This window comes from Cherax quadricarinatus, chromosome 39 (genome assembly GCF_038502225.1).
Source record: "Cherax quadricarinatus isolate ZL_2023a chromosome 39, ASM3850222v1, whole genome shotgun sequence".
In the NCBI taxonomy this organism is placed as follows: domain Eukaryota; kingdom Metazoa; phylum Arthropoda; class Malacostraca; order Decapoda; family Parastacidae; genus Cherax; species Cherax quadricarinatus.
In genome coordinates, this window is record NC_091330.1 from 20,581,870 (window position 1) to 20,599,664 (window position 17,795).

The following is a 17,795-nucleotide window of genomic DNA, read 5'->3' on the forward strand; positions in this document are numbered from 1 at the left end:
GGACTTAAGTGGCAAGTTATTTCCCAGGAGGTATTTTTTCACACTCGAGCCAAACACTTCGTGGACCCAGTCAATGAAAATTTGCCTCATGACCCATGCCTTATTATTAGCTTTCCACATCACACACAATTTACTCTTGATGACATTGTTTTTCTTGAACACTCAGAGATTTTCAGAGTGATACACTAGTAAAGACTTCACTTTGAAATCCCCACTAGCATTACCACAGAACAAAAGAGTTAGCCTAGCCTTCATAGGCTTGTGTCCTGGCAGTGCCTTTTCCTCCTGTGTGATGTAGGTCCTCTTTGGCACTTTCTTCCAAAAGAGGCCTGTTTCCTCACAACTGAACACTTGTTGGGGGATGAATCCTTCAGCCTCTACGTACTCCTTGAATTCATCAACGAATTCTTTGGTTGCACATTTGTTTGAACTAGCAGCCTCACCATGCCTTACAACACTGTGTATGCCACTACTCTTCTTGAACCAGCCTCTGCTAGCCTTAAATTCACTAACAGCAGCACTCATTCCAGGCATTTTCTTTATGAGATCTGCATACAACTGCCATGCCTTTTCGCAAATGATCAACTCTACAACACTATCTCCCACTAACTGTTTTTCGTTGATCCACACCAACAACAACTTCTCCACATCTTCGATTGTATGTGGTCTCTGTTTCGTTAGCATATTTACCCATTTCACAACTTTAGCTTCCTTGATTTCTACTTTCTTTGCCAGGATGGAACAGATTGTTGATTTCGACTTCCAATACCTTCTTGCAAGCTCGGCTAAACGTACACCACTTTCACATTTTTCTACATTCTCTCTTTTGAATTCTATTGTGTTTCTCACCTTTACCAAAGGGCTGGGGCCAGGAACTTTCTTTGGGCCCACGGTGGCTTATTTCGCAGCCACACTCAATAGTTCAACACAAAAAACAATGGATTATTACTAAATAGTTCAAATGAACGCACGAAGTAATGCTCACTTGACCAGTGACAGAGCCCGATTAAGACACGTACGCATGAGTGGAGGCTTCCCGGGTAGGTGGACACGTCTGATATGTACAATACCCAGGTGGAGGTACAAAATCCGGACCAAAATTTCACCCAAAAAAGTGGTCTAAATCCCCTAACCTGCAAAATTTGACCTATACATGAGAGAATGGGTCTGTGCGGTGGGTGTGCTCAGTACAGAATATAAAAAAAATTCCTGCCTTGCTCAGTGTATGATGGAAATACCTAATGTCTGACCCTGAATTTGGGTTAAAACAGTGACTTGGGCATTTCTAAGGTGGCTCTTTCTTGGTACTGGAAGACTGACCAGAGGGCATACAACTGAAATGGACAAAATTTGAGTTAAAGACAAGAAACGGCCTGAAATAGGCGTGAAAGTTGCGAGAAATGTCTGTTTTATGTATTTTTACTAAGCCAGCTCTATTAGGATTGTTTAACTATGACCAAGCATTCTTGGTTATCGTTTACTAAGCTGAGAAATAAGGACTTAAAATGGAGAGCAAGCAGTATATAGAAGAGGCCTGGGGATGTGATTAATAAATATAGGGAAGATTGCATTAGTAACTGGAATTCTGTAGTTTTTGTTTTGGACTCTGTTTTCAAATTGGACTTTGTTGAAAATAGTGTAAAATTGGCTAAATTACCAAATTTGGGGACTTGGTAGGGTAGTTCTGATTTTTCAATGGGCAGTTTCTTATTATCATTGGATAGTATAAGGTATACTGGTAAAATAGCTAGAAATTGAGGCCTATTTTAAATATATTCCAGTCTTCAAACAGAGGACTGGAATAGACTTAAAATAGGCTTCAAAAGGGGCCTCAAAATGGGCAAAATTACTGTTGTGTACAGTGCTCTTTGACATCTAACTTCATGTCTTTGTAATTCTGTATATATTACATCAGATTTTGTATTTTTGGTGTCATTACCTTTGAATAAGATTTTTTGCCATTTTGGAAAATAATTTTTTTTTTTTTTTACATAAATGTCAACACAGAAAGGGTTCTCAAATTGAGGGCTGATGTCAATTTAAGAGTTACTATCTGAGCTAGCTCAGGTTTAACCAGTTCAGGAAGATTCATTCAACTTTGCTTGCCAATAACCTTCCATCTTCTGTAAACAATATTGTAAGATGTCTGGACTTGATTTGCCAATAACAATTCTTGTACCACAAAGAATACTGTCACTCATCTGGAACTTCCTTGCTTTAATAATTTATCATCAAGGTAAGCTTCTGCAGTTGTAATGGTTATAATTCTTCTTTTGCACTTTAGCTACTGGGATGGACTAAATGTTCAGACCAGCTGGAGTTCTTCCTGTGCTCCATGTACGTACCCATCTGTACAGTGGGGTTTGCCAATGAAGCTATCCCACCATGTAGGAGTGTGTGTGAGGCAGCAAGACTTGGTTGTGAGCCACTGCTTGCTAAGTTCAACATTCCCTGGCCCACCAACCTACAGTGCCACACACTGCCTGTGTACGACCGCGGTGTCTGCATCACACCACAAGCCATCATTGCCTCGGGTCAGTTCCTTTTCAAAAGTTTTTATCTATAATGACAACCAGTATCACTATAATCCAGACATAAATAAAAAAAGAATACCCATATAGAAGAGATTTGCTCATGGGAAATCCATTAACCATATTTTGAATGAAATTCTATATCTGTAGTGATATTTCAGTTTAGGAGTTATGCGTCAAGCTAAAAAAAAAAAAAAATAGGTACCAGGAAGAAATCTTGCAAATATTCAAAGCATAAAGAATAACAAGACACAATATCATGACTAGAACAATACACAAATAACCCTCACATAGGAAACTGAAACTTGTAACCACTTTACACAATTCCCTCCTGTCATTACACTACTTCCATCCCTGCCCACTCTCGTATATATTCTGGCTCATTTCCCTTTACACTTCTGTGTGACTAGTTAATGGTCCAAGGTGGACCAAAACGTTATAAGTTTCAGTCTTCTATGTGCCGGTTATATATGTATGGAATTGAAGCATTTCAGGAGAGACCCTTCAGTAAAAACCTTGGATAATCAAAGCATGTTCACTACAAAGCTTGCAAATTTGGGGGTATGGCTAAATATTATGTTATTGTTTTTTCACTGACTCTGTTAAGTGGATTTTGGGGAATCTGGCATCTAGAGGCAAGATTAAAGCATTTCTTATCTACAGCTAAATATTGGAGAAAGTGCTGTCTAGATGCATAATAAGTCACATAAATTTAATATCAACACCACCACCACCCATTTAATCTGTCATCACCACCACTTATCACCACTTCAGCCTTTAGTGCCATCACTACCATTATCAACACCATCATAACCATCACCACCACCTGTAACCCCTCTGTTTCCTTCCTCACTTAACTTCTATCTTTCTCATATGCCATCTCATCCCCTCCATTACTTTCCAATCCTCTCAGTCCATTTCCCTTGTATCCAGCTTCCCATACCCTCACATTATTCCTTCATTCCACACAAGGGTATTCTTGTCCCTCTTTGTATGACTTATTTCATGCTACTGGCTGTGTTTAATGTTTTAACCCTTTCACTGTCGGTCTCGTAATATTATGGCTTGCAAACCAGTATCTGTCTCATAATACTACGCCAAAATTCTTGCAGATTCCGATCTTGCCAGAGAAAGCTGGTAGGCCTACATATGAGAGAATGGGTGTGAGTGGTCAGTGTGCGCAGTATAAAAAATCCTGCAGCACGCAGTGCATAATAAGAAAAAAAAACTCCGACTGTGCATTTGGTTTAAAACAGCAACTTTGTGGTGTATTTTTCTATGGTATTTATGGTTGTATTCTCGTTTTCTTGGTCTCAATTGATAGAATGGAAGATATATTACAGAAACAGGCAATTTTGAATGGTTTATGGACTAAAACTACCTTGAAATTGAGCTCAAAGTCGAGGAGATGTTAGTTTTTGCCAATATTCGAGAGTAAACAAATCATGTCATGTGTCCAATACACGTCAATTGGTGGGTCTAATATGCTTCCACAAATGCACTGATATTATTTATACCATTTTCACAATAATGCAGTAGTCTGCATAACAGTGCATCTTCTATTTTTTGGTGTGAAAAAAAAAATTCAAAATGGAAAGCAAGCATAATATAAGAGGGGCCTGGAGACATGACTAATAAATAGAGAAAAATGTTACTTTAATGCTAAGAATGTTTGCATTGTTAATTCTGGACCCTATTTTTAAATTGGCCTTGAATTGTGTATGAAATTGGCCGAATTACCAATTTCTGATCACTTTATTGGGTAATTGAAATTGGTAAATGGCTAGTTTCTTGTACTCAATCAGTAGAACAAAAGGAGTTCTAGCAAAATAGCTATGTGCTTGGTCGACTGGAACAATGGAATTGGCTGAAAATGTGGCTCAAAATGGGCTAAATCGCCAGTGCGTAAATATCGCCGAGACCACTAATTTTGCGAGAGCGTAATTCCATAAGTTTTCTGTCAAATTTCATACTTTTTGTTTAATTACAATTGGGAAAAGATTCTCTATCATTTCATAAGAATTTTTTTTTTTTTAAATTCTTTGACACTGAGAGCAAGTTTGTGAGCAGGGGTCTCGACAGTAAAAGGATTAAGTGTGCGTCTTTGAATTTGGGCCTCTTGTTTAGGTGAAACATTTGGATTTTTTAAATATATGCAGGAGTTTTAACTTGTAGGAGTGTATTTAAATCTGGCTGTGGTAATGTGTAAACAACTTTAATTTGATAGTACAGTGGAACCTCAGGTTACGAACGCCCCACCATGCGAATTTTTCAGGATACGAACTGTCGTTCGGTCGATTTTTTGCTTCAGGATATGAAAGAAATTTCAGGATGCGAACTTCCCCTTCAAAGGAGATTCCTTAACCCTTTCAGGGACCAAAGGCCAAATTTCAAAGTGCGCACCAGTGTCCAAGAATTTTAAAAAAATAATTTTGTTATTTTTTCTTATGAAATGGTAGATAATCATTTTCTGGCGGTAATAAAACAAAAAATACGAAATTTGATGGAAAATTGACAAAATTATGCTCTTTCGAATTTTGATGCGTCAACGATATTTACGCATCAGCGATTTTGCTGACTTTGACTCCCATTTTAGGCCAATTATATTACACCAGTCGACCAAATTCTTAGCTATTTCACTAGTATTACTTCTATTCTATAGATTGAGCACAAGAAATTGCCAAGTCAACTGTTTCAACTACAAAATAAAGTGATCGGAAATTGGTAATTCGTCCAATTTAATGCAAAGTTCTAAATACAGTGGACCCCCGGTTAACGATTTTAATCCGTGCAAGAGGGGTAATTGTTATGCGAAATAATCGTTATGTGAATGAATTTTCCCCATAAGAAATAATGGAAATAAAATTAATCCGTGCAAGACACCCAAAAGTATGAAAAAAAAAATTTTACCACATGAAATATACATTTTCCCACACACAAAGAGAAGGATACATGCACAATAGTAGAGTAGTACATGCACAGTATATATTGTGCATGTACTAGTCTACTAAATGAAGAATAAATGACACTTACCTTTATTGAAGATGCAGCAATGACTGATGAGACACTGTGTCCTGGGAGTGCCTTTTCCTCCTGAGTACTGTAGGTCCTGTTTGGCATTTTCTTCCAGAACAGGCCTTATCACACTGTGTATGCCACTACGATTCTTAAATCTCTCAAACCAACCTTTGCTGGCTTTAAATTCACCAATATGAGCACTAGTTCCAGGCATTTTTCCCTGTTCACCTGGGTGTTAGTCGACTTGTGTGGGTTGCATCCTGGGAGATAAGATTAAGGACCCCAATGGAAATAAGTTAGACAGTCTTCGATGACACTGACTTTTTTGGGTTATCCTGGGTGGCAAATCCTCTGGGGTTAATTGTTTCTTGGTATTCTCAATAAGCCACACCAACAACGGTGCTACAGCAGCAGCAGCAGCTGACAGTGCAGCAGCAGCAGCAGCTGACAGTGCAGCAGCAGCAGCAGCTGTACCACCAATAGTAGCGATGGTTGATTGGGGTTTATTATACAACCTGGCCAGCTCGGAGACATGCACTCCACTTTCATACTTATCAATGATCTTTTTCTTCATCTCTATTGTAATTCTCACCCTTATTGCTGTAGGGTTGGCACTAGAAGCTTTCTTGGGGCCCATGGTCACTTATTTTCCAGAAAAAGCACCGAAAACACTGTAATAATACGAAATATTCCGATTGTATGCTTGGATGTTACCGCGGAGGCTGGCTGGTAAACAATGCCACCGGCGGAACATGTGAGCGCGTCTCGGAAGAAAATCGGTAAGCGGGTTTTTAAGCGGTATGTGAGGCAAAATTTTTGCAATTAAAGTAAGCGGTATGCGAAATAATCGCTATGTGATGCCATCGTTATGCGGGGGTCCACTGTATTCTAATTTCAAAATGAGGTCCAGAATAAACAATGCAGGCATTCCTGGAACTAAACTAACATTTCCTCTGTTCATTAGTTACGTTTTCAGGCTTTACAAATGAATTGCATTTTGATTTTTTATTCACATAATGAATTTTTATTCAAACCAAAAAATAGAAGATTTACTGTTATGCAATACTGTAATAATTGTATAAATAATATCACCACATTTGTGAACGTATATTAGACCCACCAGCTGGCGTGTATTAGACGTGTGGGATCATTTGTTTACACTTGAACATCGGCAAAAATTTAACATTTCTGCTATTTTGAGCTCAGTTTCAACCCATTTTCATTATTAAAACCAATCAAAATCATCTCTATTTATGTAATATATCTTCCTTCCTGTCAAATGAGACCAAGAAATCGCAAATACAGTGGTCCCTCGTTTATCGTAATTAATCTGTTCCTGGAAGTGTTACTATTATCGAAATTTACGACTTTCGAAATTTACTATTTTCGAATAAATTTTCCCCATAAGAAATAATGTAAATACAATTAATCCATTTCTGACACCCAGAAGTACTAAAACAAAAATTTTTTTTACATGACATATAGATATAGTACATAAACAATACATTGGCACATGATGAATGAAACATTAACAGCATAACACTTACCTTTATTGGCGATTCTTCTTAGTGTGTGGAAGACTGGAGGAGAGTGATTGGATTATTTACAGTTTGGAAGGGGAATCCCCTTCCATCAACACCTCAGGTACCAAGTGCTTTTCTGGGGTTACTTCTTCTCTCAGTTTCTTAATGCCACTAGGACCAGCTTGAGAGTCACTGGAGTCTTGTCTCGGAAAATAACTATCCAGAGAGCTCTGTTTCTGGCGTCTCTTTAACACTTCCCTAAAATGGGCCAAGACTTTGTCACTGTACATGTTGCCAACCTGGCTTGCAACAGCCTTGTCAGGGTGATGTTTCTCCATAAATATTTCCATCTTACCCCACATTTCAAAAATCTCCTTTATTTCTGGCGAGCCAGTGTTTTGACAAAAATATCATTACAATTTTTGAAAATTACGACTATCGAGCCACCACTGTACAACTATAAAAAACACACGAGAAAACACTGCAATGTCGCTGTTTTAATTGAAAATTACGGTCTCAGTTTTTTTTCTCTCATTATGCACTGTGTGCTGCAGGATCTCTTTTATGTGGTGCACACATACCACAGATGTATTCTCTCATATCTAGGCCCAAATTTACTGCTCACAGCTTATCAGAGTGAGCTGAGCTCATGGCGTAGATCTACGGTTTGGACCCTCAATGTATATAGCCATAGATCTACGGCACGGACCCTCAAAGGGTTAAATAAATAAACAAATAAATAAAATATGTATTTCTTTGCAAAGGTTACAGTATGTGTTTACATATCATAATATGACTGGAGCAAAGAAAGCCACTATCATGCTGAGGCATTTCGGGCAGAAATGCCTACTTAACCCTTAAACTGTCCAAATGTAGATCTACGTTTTTTCAACATTTGAAAGTATGTAAAAAAACATAGAGCTTCTTTTGTTTTTTTTTTTTTTTACACATTTGAAAACGTGTAAAAAACTTTGATCTACTTTATTTTTGTTATAATTGAAAATATGTAAAAAAAAACGTAGATCTACTTTTGGAGCACTGCGCATGTGAACAGATCTGTTTGAACAGTTTAAGGGTTAAGACTACATAAGTCTAGACAGGTGCAAAGTGCACTAGTAGTAGTTACCAATGTTTTGCTGATGGTGGCACCAACTGCTGGCAGCCTTTTGAAGTTTCTCCTTACTGTTATTATTATTATTATTATTATTATTTTTTTTTCTCAACAAGTCGGCCGTCTCCCACCAAGGCAGGGTGACCCAAAAAAGAAAGAAAATCCCCAAAAAGAAAATACTTTCATCATCATTCAACACTTTCACCACACTCGCACATTATCACTGTTTTTGCAGAGGTGCTCAGAATACAACAGTCTAGAAGCATACACATATAAAGATACACAACATATCCCTCCAAACTGCCAATATCCCAAACCCCTCCTTTAAAGTGCAGGCATTGTACTTCCCATTTCCAGGACTCAAGTCCGACTATATGAAAATAACCGGTTTCCCTGAATCCCTTCACTAAATATTACCCTGCTCACACTCCAACGGATCGTCAGGTCCCAAGTACCATTCGTCTCCATTCACTCCTATCTAACACGCTCACGCACGCTTGCTGGAAGTCCAAGCCCCTTGCCCACAAAACCTCCTTTACCCCCTCTCTCCAACCCTTTCGAGGACGACCCCTACCCCGCCTTCCTTCCCCTTTAGATTTATATGCTTTCCATGTCATTCTACTTTGATCCATTCTCTCTAAATGACTAAACCACCTCAACAACCCCTCTTCTGCCCTCTGACTAATACTTTTATTAACTCCACACTTTTTCCTAATTTCCACACTCCGAATTTTCTGCATAATATTTACACCACACATTGCCCTTAAACAGGACATCTCCACTGCCTCCAACCGTCTCCTCGCTGCTGCATTTACCACCCAAGCTTCACACCCATATAAGAGTGTTGGTACTACTATACTTTCATACATTCCCTTCTTTGCCTCCATAGATAACGTTTTTTGACTCCACATATACCTCGACCCACCACTCACCTTTTTTCCCTCATCAATTCTATGATTAACCTCATCCTTCATAAATCCATCCGCCGACACGTCAACTCCCAAGTATCTGAAAACATTCACTTATTATTATTATTATTACTATTATATTGTATTATTATTTTTATAATATTATTATTAGTAGTAGTAGTACGTACATATGTGGTGAGAGGCTCTTGATCTAGGGAATTTGATCTGTGCTCCAGGTCCCTAAATTAATAATAATAATAATAATAATTTATTATTATTATTATTATTATTATTATTATTATTATTATAATTATTATTATTATTAATTTAGGGACCTGGAGCGCAGATCAAATTCCCTAGATCAAGAGCCCCTCACCACATACGTATGTACTACTACTACTACTACTAGTAGTACTAATACTACTACTAATAATAATAATACATAATTATTATTATAATACTTACGTACTAATAATAATACATAATTACGTATATTAGGTAGTAGGTTGGTAGACAGCAGCTGCCCAGGGAGGTACTACCGTCCTGCCAAGTGAGTGTAAAACGAAAACCTGTAATTGTTTTACATGATGGTAGGATTGCTGGTGTCCTTTTTTCTATCAATTAAACATGCAATATTTCAGGTATGTCTTGCTACTTCTATTTACACTTAGGTCACACTACACATACATGTACAAGCATATATATGCACACACCCCTCTGGGTTTTCTGCTATTTTCTTTCTAGTTCTAGTTCTTGTTATTTCCTCTTATCTCCATGGGGAAGTGGAACAGAATTCTTCCTCCATAAGCCATGCGTGTTGTAAGAGGCGACTAAAATGCCAGGAGCAAGGGGCTAGTAACCCCTTCTCCTGTATAAATTACTAAATTTGAAAAGAGAAACTTTTGTTTTTCTTTTTGGGCCACCCTGCCTCGGTGGGATACGGCCAGTTTGTTGAAAGAAGAATTATGTACAATAATAATATAATAGTATATGATAATAATAATATATAATATAATAGTACGTACAATAATAATTATAATAATAGTACATGTATGTACGTACTGCGTATAATTTAGTTTGACAACACCACCGCCAGATAGCATTGTCAAACAAAACAATGGTCACCAGTGCACATGTGCTTATGGAGTTACCCTCGCGGTGCAAGGAATTCTCGTGATTTCCTTATGTTTTGTGCAGTTAATTTGCCAGATATCTTTCTTCTGACCATGGGTCCTAAGAAAGCAAGTGCAGTGGACAGTGCCGAGAAGAAAAAGAGGATGATTTGCATGGAATTAAAGCAAAAAATGATTAATAAGCACAGACTAGGTACGAGGGTTGAGGACTTGGCGAGTCGAGTACAAGCGTAGCCCCTCTACTATATATATACAATACTAAAGCAGAAGAGTCTATAAAGGCTATAGCGCCAGCAAAGGGCATTACAGTAATTTGTAAGCAGTGGACCTCTGTCAATGAAAAGATGGAAAAGCTGCTGTTGACATGGTTGACGGAGAAACAGCTCACAAGAGATACGTAGTGTAGTGAGATAAACATAAAAATTGTACATAACAGTTCTTAAGATTATTATTATTATTATTATAATCAAGGGGGAAGCACTAAACCCGTAGGATTATGCAGCGCCTGAGGGGGGAAGGTATTCAGGCTTAATTTGGGGAACTGGAGCACAGATCCAATTCCCTAAATCAAGAGTCTCTCACCATCATCAAGGAGCCTTCCTTGAGGGGCAGTTCTTAAAAAAAGTGTGAACTCCTGACAGGATATGTCGCTCTGCATTTCTTCTCCAAGGTGTATGTAAATGCTGTATGTACACCAGATCTAATTCAGTTAGCCTCACAAACTCCGTTTTCTCTTATAACACCCATGACGTTTTCATAGAGCGACCACTCCCGACCACAATCCTCCTCCCTCCGCCGTCCATGTAATGACATATTTTATTCATTCTAGAGTGTATATCAGGTTTCTATGTTATTTATATTGTTTATTTTGTCATATTAGATGAATTGTGACAGATAAATAAACCGTAGAGTTGATATTAGGGTTATTTTGTTGTGCCTCCCGAGAGCAGGAGTTCACCTGGAATGAATTAATTGCATTTCATTTAATTTAAATGAAGAAAATTGACCCAGCATACGAACAAATCAGGATACAAACAAGTCCACAGAACGGATTAAATTCGTAACCCGAGGTTCCACTGTATTTTAGGATGATTGTTTTATGGGTGTGCGAGCAGGAAACCCTTATATCTGTGGAGTACTTAATTACTGACTGTTTCCAGTGATTTCTTAAATACCACAACCCCCTCCTCCCACCCCTTTCACATCCTATTCCCTTCAGCTTCACCTTCCTTATCTTTAACCTATATTCTCCTCACCTCTCTCTCCCAGCATCTTCACCTTCACCTTCCTTCTCCCTCATTCCCATATTTTACCCCACTTAACTAATCTGCTATTCCTACAGATTTTTTTTTTTTCTGCAGATGTCAAGCCAAGGCCCTCCCAGGAGCAAGGTGAGATATTGAACACATCCTCAAGCACAAATAAACCATGAGATAAACACAGACTAGAATTACATTAGAATATAGAAATTTGTGTTAGACAGAAAATTAAATTTGTGAGTCATTAAATAAAAATATTGAATTAACACAGGTAAATGACATGAGGGCAGAATTAAAAACTGTACATAAAGCAGAAAGTAACTAGTCAAAGCCAGTTGAGATAGATAATGAGAATGCAGCAAAGGGAGACAGACCCCTGTAATAAAAGATTAAGGAGAGCTACATAGCTGTTGTCAAACAGAATGAAGAATCAAGGAAAAAAAAGAGATGAGGTAAAAGAGAAAACTACTTCAGCTGTCATAAACACATTAAATTAATAATAACAATAATTATTTATGGTATAAAATACCGACAGGTTGTTAGGTAAGACACATATGCAACAGTTAGGTATCTTTATTTCGAAATGTTTCGCCTACACAGTAGGCTTCTTCAGTCGAGTACAGAAAAGTTGATAGAAGCAGAAGATACTTGAAGATGATGTAATCAGTCCATCACCCTTGAAGTTTTGAGGTGGTCAGTCCCTCAGTCTGGAGAAGAGTATTGTTCCATAGTCTGAAACAATATGGAGTTGAAGTGACAGGATGGAGCCTATATACCGCCAGGAGGTGAGATGTAGGCCACTAGTAGAGGTAAGAATGTTGTCGTTGGAAGGTCAGGTCCCTCTCAAATCCAGCCATTCTTACTAGTAGAAGTTGACAAAGTTGATTTCAGGTCTGCACCAAGATACCCTTATGTTGCAGTGTCTGACAGAGTGAACATTAAAATGGTATAAAATACCGGCAGGTTGTTAGGTAAGACACATATGCAACAGTTAGGTATCTTTATTTCAAAACGTTTCGCCTACACAGAAGTATCTTCTGCTTCTATCAACTTTTCTGTACTCGACTGAAGAAGCCTACTGTGTAGGCGAAACGTTTCGAAATAAAGATACCTAACTGTTGCATATGTGTCTTACCTAACAACCTGCCGGTATTTTATACCATTTTAATGTTCACTCTGTCAGACACTGCAACATAAGGGTATCTTGGTACAGACCTGAAATCAACTTTGTCAACTTCTACTAGTAAGAATGGCTGGATTTGAGAGGGACTGACCTTCCAACGACAACATTCTTACCTCTACTAGTGGCCTACATCTCACCTCCTGGCGGTATATAGGCTCCATCCTGTCACTTCAACTCCATATTGTTTCAGACTATGGAACAATACTCTTCTCCAGACTGAGGGACTGACCACCTCAAAACTTCAAGGGTGATGGACTGATTACATTGTCTTCAAGTATCTTCTGCTTCTATCAACTTTTCTGTACTCGACTGAAGAAGCCTACTGTGTAGGCGAAACATTTTGAAATAAAGATACCTAACTGTTGCATATGTGTCTTACCTAACAACAACAATAATTATTTAGGTAGTAGGTTGGTAGACAGCAACCACCCAGGGAGGTACTACCGTCCTGCCAGGGGACTGTGAAATAGAAACCTGTAACTGTTTTACATGATGGTAGGATTACTGGTGTCTTTTTTCTGTCTCATAAACACGCTGGATAACAGGCATATCTTGCTGCTTCTACTTACACTTAGGTCACACTACACAGGCATGTACATGCATATATATATATACACATCTAGGGTTTTTCTTCTTTTTCTTAATAGCTCTTGTTCGTTTTTTTTTTTTCCTCTCTATTGTCCATGGGGAAGTGGAAAAGAATCTTTCCCCCGTAAGCCATGTGTGTCATATGAGGCGACTAAAATGCCGGGACCAATGAGCTAGTATCCCCTTCTGTATACATTCACTAAAAATGAGAAGAAAAACTTTATAAAACTGGGATGCTTGAATGTGTGTGGATGTAGTGCAGATGATAAGAAAGAGATGATTGCTGATGTTATGAATGTAAAGAAGTTGGATGTCCTGGCCCTAAGCGAAACAAAGCTGAAGGGGGTAGGTGAGTTTCAGTGGTAAGAAATAAATGGTATTAAGTCAAAAGTATCTGAGAGAGTTAGAGCTAAGGAAGGGGTAGCAATAATGTTGAAGGACCATTTATGGAAGGAGAAGAGGGAATATAAATGTGTAAATTCAAGGATTATGTGGATTAAAATAAGGGTTGGATGTGAAAAGTGGGTCATAATAAGCGTGTATGCACCTGGAGAAGAGAGGAGCGTAGAGGAGAGAGAGAGAGAGAGAGATTTTGGGAGATGTCAAGTGAATGTATAGGAACTTTTGAACCAAGTGAGAGAGTAATTGTGGTAGGGGACCTAAATGCTAAAGTAGGAGAAACATTTAGAGAGGGTGTGGTAGGCAAACTTGCAAGTAGGCAAGTTTGGATTGAACTGTGTATAGAAAAGGGTTTAGTTATAGGTAATACATATTTTAAGAAAAAGAGGATAAATAAGTATACAGGATATGATGCAGGGTGTAAGGACAGTAGTTTGTTGGACTATGTATTGGTAGATAAAAGATGGTTGAGTAGACTTCAGGATGTACATGTTTATAGAGAGGCCACAGATATATCAGATCACTTTCTAAAGTTGTAACTACAGTGAGGGTAAGAGGTAGATGGGATACAAGGAAAACAGAAGCAGCAAGTAAGAGAGAGATGAAGGTGTATAAACTAAAAGATGAGGCAGTTAGGGTAAGATATAAACAACTATTGGAGGATAGATGGCCTAGTGAGAGTATAGGCAATGGGGTCGAAGATGTATGGGGTAGGTTTAAGAAAGTAGTGTTAGTGTTCAGCAGAAGTTTGTGGTTACAGGAAAGTAGGTGTGGGAGGGAAGAAGAGCGATTGGTGGAATGATGATGTAAAGAAAGTAGTAAGGGAGAAAAAGTTAGCATATGAGAGGTTTTTACAAAGTAGAAGTGATGCAAGGAGGGAAGAGTATATGGAGAGAAAAAGAGAGATTAAGAGAGTGGTGAAGCATTCTCAAAAGAGAGCAAATGAGAGAGTTGGTGAGATGTTATCTACAAGTTTTTGTGAAAATAAGAAAAAGTTTTGGAGTGAGATTAATAAGTTGAGGAAGCCTAGGGAACAAATGGATTTGACAGTTAAAAATAGGAGAGGAGAGTTATTAAATGGAGAGTTAGAGGTATCAGGAAGATGGAGGGAATATTTTGAGGAATTGCTAAATGTTGATGAAGATAGGGAAGCTGTGATTTCATGTATAGGGCAAGGAGGAATAACATCTTGTAGGAGTGAGGAAGAGCCAGTTGTGAGTGTGGGGGAAGTTTGTGAGGCAGTGGGTAGAATGAAAGGGGTTAAGGCAGCTGGGATTGATGGGATGAAGATGGAAATGTTAAAAGCAGGTGGGGATATAGTTTTGGAGTGGTTGGTAAGGTACCTAGGGATTGGCAGAGAGCATGTATAGTTCTTTTGTATAAAGGCAAATTGGATAAAAGAGAGTGCAAAAATTATAGGGGAATAAGTCTGTTGAGTATACCTGGTAAAATGTATAGTAGAGTTATTATTGAAAGAATTAAGAGTAAGACAGAGAGTAGGGTAGCAGATGAACAAGGAGGCTTTAAGAAAGGCAGGGGGTGTATAGACCAAGTGTTTACAGTGAAACCTGTAGGTGAACAGTATTTAGATAAGGATAAAGAGGTTTTTATGGCATTTATGGATTTGGAAAAGGCATATGACAGGGTGGATAGGGGGGCAGTGTGGCAGTTGGTGCAGGTGTATGATAAAGGAGGTAGGTTACTGAAAGCTGTGAAGAGTTTTTACGAGGATAGTGAGGCTCAGGTTAGAGTATGTAGGAGAAAGGGAGATTATTTCCCAGTAAAAGTAGGCCTTAGACAAGGATGTGCGATGTCACTGTGGTTGTTCAATATATTTATAGATGGGGTTGTAAGAGAAGTGAATGCTAGGGTCTTGGCAAGCAGTGTGGAGTTAAAAGATAAAGAATCAAACACAAAGTGGGAGTTGTCATAGTTGCTCTTTGCTGATGACACTGTGCTTTCGGGAGATTCTGAAGAGAAGTTGCAGAGGTTGGTGAATGAATTTGGTAGGGTATGTAAGAGAAGAAAATTAAAAGTGAAGATAGGAAAGAGTAAGGTTATGAGGATAAAAAGATTAGGTGATGAAAGATTGGATATCAGATTGGAGGGAGAGAGTATGGAGGAGGTAAATGTATTCAGATATTTAGGAGTGGACGTGTCAGCAGATGGTTCTATGAAGAATGAGGTGAATCATAGAACTGATGAGGGGAAAAGGGTGAGTGGTGCACTTAGAGGGGAATGTATGAGAGTATAGTTGTACCAACACTCTTGTATGGGTGTGAAGCATGGGTGATGAATGTTGCAACAAGGAGAAGGCTGGAGGCAGTGGAGATGTCGTGTCTGAGGGCAATGTGTGGTGTGAATATAACGCAGAGAATTGGTAGTTTGGAAATTAGGAGAAGGTGTGGGATTACCGAAACTATTATCCATAGGGCTGAGGAGGGGTTGTTGAGATGGTTTGGACATGTAGAGAGATTGGAACAAAGCAGAATGACTTCGAGAGTGTATAAATCTGTAGTGGAGGGAAGGCGGGGTAGGGGTTGGCCTAGAAAGAGTTGGAGGGAGGGGGTAAAGGAGGTTTTGTGTGTGAGGGGCTTGAACTTCCATCAAGCGGCGTGCGTAAGCATATTTGATAGGAGTGAATGGAGACAAATAGTTTTTAATACTTGACGTGCTGTTGGAGTGTGAGCAAAGTAACATGAAGGGATTCAGGGAAACCGGCAGGCCAGACTTGAGTCCTGGAGATGGGAAGTACAGTGTCTACGTACACTCTGAAGGAGGGGTGTTAATGTTGCAGTTTTATAACTGTAGTGTAAGGCACCCCTCTGGCAAGACAGTGATGGAGTGAATGATGATGAAAGTTTTTCTTTTTCGGGCCACCCTGCCTTGGTGGGAATCGGCCAATGTGTTAATAATAAAAATTATTATTATTGAAGGAAACTGCTGACAGAGAAAAAACAATTACTGTATTATATCTGGCAGCAATATAAAATAATTGTCATAAAGATCAGTCAAATTTCTCTGTTCTTGATTACAAAAGGTTTAGAATAATTTCAATAACAAAGATAACATATAAAGTCATATTGAAAAATACACCAAATTTGAACACAAATCAGTAGAAGCTTTTACTCTGCTCATAACTAAGGAAGAATAAATGAAGAGTTTAGTTCATAAAAAAAGTTAACCTATTTCAGCAAAACAATCAGACAACATGTATCTAAGAAGAAAGTAATAAAAATTAAAAATAGTATATAGAAACTGTTGTAAACCAATACAAAAAAAAAATGAGATGGGATTTTTTTTTCTACAGAGTAACAGGACTGTACCCTACTATTTAACCCTTTCAGTGTTGGTCCTGTAGTATTACGACTTGAGAGCCAGTGTCGGTACCATAATACATGTACTAAGCCAAAATTCTAGCGCCTTCAAATCTAGTAGGAGAGAGCTGGTACGCCTACATGTGAGAGAATGGGTCTGCATGGTCAGTGTGCACAGTATAAAAAAGAATCGTGGTGCATTGTGGGAACGCCATTTCAGTATGCCTTGTTTTCCATGCCTCGCGGTAAGAAATACCTCACTCCCCGGTGAATTGGGACTCTTCTTTTCCCAAGTGACATTTCTAACACAGATGAAAGTGTCAGTGAAGATGAATTTCATGGATTTGAGGAGTTTATGACTGAAAGCAATGCCCAGGAAACCAGAAGGAAGGAAGGAAGGATGACCCAGATGACCACCAACCTAGGATAACTCAAAAAAGTAAGACAAAGTGACTTTTCCATGTGGGTTGGTAGGGAAGACAGTGTAGGTAATGGGTAATGTTACAATTGGGATGGTATACACATATGATAGCAGGTGGTAGTTATGGTTTTGTAATGTGTCATATACCCAGGCTGGTAGCTATGCTGCTGACTCAGCACATCCACAAGAAAGGCCAGCTTCAACCACCCACACACCACAATAACTTGCACAACCACAACAACCTGCACAACCACAGCAACCTGCACAGCTACAACCACCTGAACAATCACAGCCCCAACAACCTGTACAGCCACAACCCCAACAACCTACACAACCACAACAACCTGCACAATCACAACCTGCACAACTACAACAACCTGCACAGCCAAAACAATCTGTCAACA

The 17,795-nt window shown here is 38.7% G+C and overlaps 1 protein-coding gene across 6 annotated transcripts in view; it reads left to right on the forward strand.

Annotated features, from left to right (window-relative positions):
* The first annotated feature begins 2,263 nt into the window (after positions 1 to 2,263).
* The window catches only part of LOC128696393 (secreted frizzled-related protein 3), a 181,404-nt gene continuing 165,872 nt past the window's right edge, over positions 2,264 to 17,795 (forward strand). For 4 of the 6 annotated variants that reach the window (XM_070092521.1, XM_070092520.1, XM_070092523.1 and 1 more), the window contains exons 1-2: positions 2,264 to 2,534; positions 11,586 to 11,615. In XM_070092521.1, coding sequence (XP_069948622.1) covers positions 2,336 to 2,534; positions 11,586 to 11,615 — 229 coding nt within the window. In that variant the 5' untranslated portion in view covers positions 2,264 to 2,335. The remainder of the gene's footprint in view (positions 2,535 to 11,585; positions 11,616 to 17,795) is intronic. The other 2 variants (XM_070092522.1, XM_070092524.1) reach the window with 1 other exon arrangement.